This window comes from Elephantulus edwardii, unplaced genomic scaffold (assembly GCF_000299155.1).
Source record: "Elephantulus edwardii isolate Elephantulus edwardi_28Jun2011 unplaced genomic scaffold, EleEdw1.0 scaffold00374, whole genome shotgun sequence".
Lineage (NCBI taxonomy): Eukaryota > Metazoa > Chordata > Mammalia > Macroscelidea > Macroscelididae > Elephantulus > Elephantulus edwardii.
The window spans coordinates 182,851-185,307 of NW_006400124.1; the positions used below are offsets into that span (position 1 = coordinate 182,851).

General features: G+C 47.3%; 1 protein-coding gene across 1 annotated transcript in view; it reads right to left on the bottom strand.

Annotated features, from left to right (window-relative positions):
* The window catches only part of LOC102860495, a 69,259-nt gene extending 67,430 nt beyond the window's left edge, over positions 1–1,829 (bottom strand). Inside the window, exon 1 of the mRNA XM_006902157.1 lies at positions 1,695–1,829. Coding sequence (XP_006902219.1) covers positions 1,695–1,829 — 135 coding nt within the window. The remainder of the gene's footprint in view (positions 1–1,694) is intronic.
* Positions 1,830–2,457: the final 628 nt, after the last annotated feature.

The following is a 2,457-nucleotide window of genomic DNA, read 5'->3' on the forward strand; positions in this document are numbered from 1 at the left end:
GACTCCATTCGCTTGGCTCCCCACGGCCCAAGAGATCCTGAGCATTGACCTGGATGCAATAATTGCCCTTTAGGTGCATCGACTCGATCATTAAAGTGGTATTTTCAGTGGGGCCCACCTGAGAAAAGAGAGGGGATGGGTTATTTGAACAGCAGAGCATGAGACAGTCTTCTGTCCTCCCCTCTATGGGATCTGGCCTCATTCTAACCAGCATTACACACACACACACACACACACACACACACACACACACACACACACACACACTCCACTTGGGCCTCTCCTTCCTAACCTATTCACCGTCCAGTGTCCCCCTTCACCCACACATCTCAGCTGTACTTGAGCCCATTGCTGCACCCACTGTGTCAATCCATGTCAATGAGTGTCTTCTTCTTTATTGCTGACCCTCTGTTTTTCACGTACGATGGACTTCTCCAGGGAACGGCCTTTCCCGATACCATGCCCCACGTGTGTGTGATGATATCTCACCATCCTTTCTTCTAAGGAAAATCGGAGTTGTACTTCCCTGGAGACAGATGTGTTCATGCTTTGGTCACGATAAAGGCGTATTCAATATTCTTCTTCAGCACTCCAGTTTAAAGGTGTCAATGCTTTTGCCTTCCTTTTTCATAGTCCACCTTTCACATGCATAGGGATTAGTTGAAATCCCATGGCTTGTGTCCAGCACATCGTAGGCCTCAAAGAAACATTCTTGTGCTCTATCACTGTAATCTGTTTTCTCTCTTTATGGGTTTACCTACTCTGGCTATTTCACATAAAGGGATTTTTACAGCATGCCATCCGTCTTCTGCGTCTGGCTGTTTTCACTTGACATCATGTCTCAAGCCCAAGCATGTATCAGGACTTCATTTCTTTTAATCACCAAATAGCAATCCTCTGTATAAATGGAGCACACTGTGTAAAACCACTCTCCACTGAATGGACAGTAGGTTGTTTCCACCTCTCAGGCACCATGACTCGTGCTCTTCTGAACACGCTCGTGCATGTGTCTGAGTCCTTCGGTTATTCTGAACACACTCCTGGGAGTAGAATTATTCTGAGGATGTTATCAGGAGGGGTCAGGCCCTGGAGGAAGACTTCATGATGGTGAAATAATGTCAGTCAATGAGAGAGGAGTCGCTTAGTGAGATGGGTCAACCAGGTGACTTCCAGGATGGGGACGCAGAGCAGATTGTGAAGAGGGCCGAGGCCTGGATGGGGCTGGTGTCAGAACCAACCCCAGACAGTAATACGAGAAAGATCTGCAATGAAGTGGACGACACCATGACTGGCCATTGGGTTCAAGCACAGCGGCGCAGGTGAGGGCGGCACGGGAAAGCACACACGGGTCATCAAGAGTCAACACCGATGCCGTGGAACCAACAATCACAACCGGGTGGGCTTCATGCTTCTTTGCAGACAGACCACCTGCTTATGGACCCTGGGCAGGTTCTACTCTTGGCTCTCACAAAGAAAGCTGCAGGGCCATCGATGTGTGGAGGTAGATTTTTATATTGTGGGTGTACTCCTGGGGGTGTAATGGCTGAATTTCTTTATATTACACACCATTCACCCCAACGTGCGTAGAAGCCCTGCTGACCTTTCCCAGTACGCATGTAATGTCCCATATAGCAGGGTGGCCATACCCGGTATGACTCCAGACTCCCTTTTGCCCTCCCTCTTGTGCTCCTCACCTGCAGGAAGTGCCCAGCTTTGCAGCGCTTGTAGCGAAGCTGGTATTTGAGTCTGTATGTTTCTGGAAGGGGCCAAGATCCAGGTGCATACCACTGCACCTGCAGATGATTCTCAGGGACCTGGCTCACATGCATGATCACCGGAGGGTCAGGTTTGACTGAGGGACAAGCAGAAGACATTCATTCAACCAACAAATATGTATTATTTACCCACTGCACCTCCAGTGCTGTCCCAGAGGCCAGAAACAAAACTAAGATAGAAAACACCCCAGCTCTGTCTTCCTGGAGCTTCTAGTCATCAAAGAGGTGGCAAGAAACAGGAGAGGAAATAGCAGATCACACAGAGTAGGAAGCAGTTTGGTAGTGGGTTGTCATTTTAAAAAGAAATTATATTTTAAAATGTAATTTTTTAAAAAGCTGTGACCCAGCTTCACTCCCGCCCTCACACCTGCCCCCCGCCTCTGGCAGCCCATAGTGATAGCGAGTCCCCCTCCACCCAAAATCACCGTTTTGTAGCATACAATTGAGGATATTACCTCTATTCATCAGGTTGTACAATCATCTCCAGTCTAATTCTGGAACGATATTTATTTATGCTTTTAAATTTAGTATTCATTTCAGCAAAAATTTACAGAGACTTTGGATTTCCATTCATTCATTGTTGCACTTTTCTCCCCTCCCAACCCTTCCCCCTAATACACTACCCTCTTGTAAAAGTAAAACAAAAATTCTTTCATTGTTTTACAAACCCTACCCCCAGGTG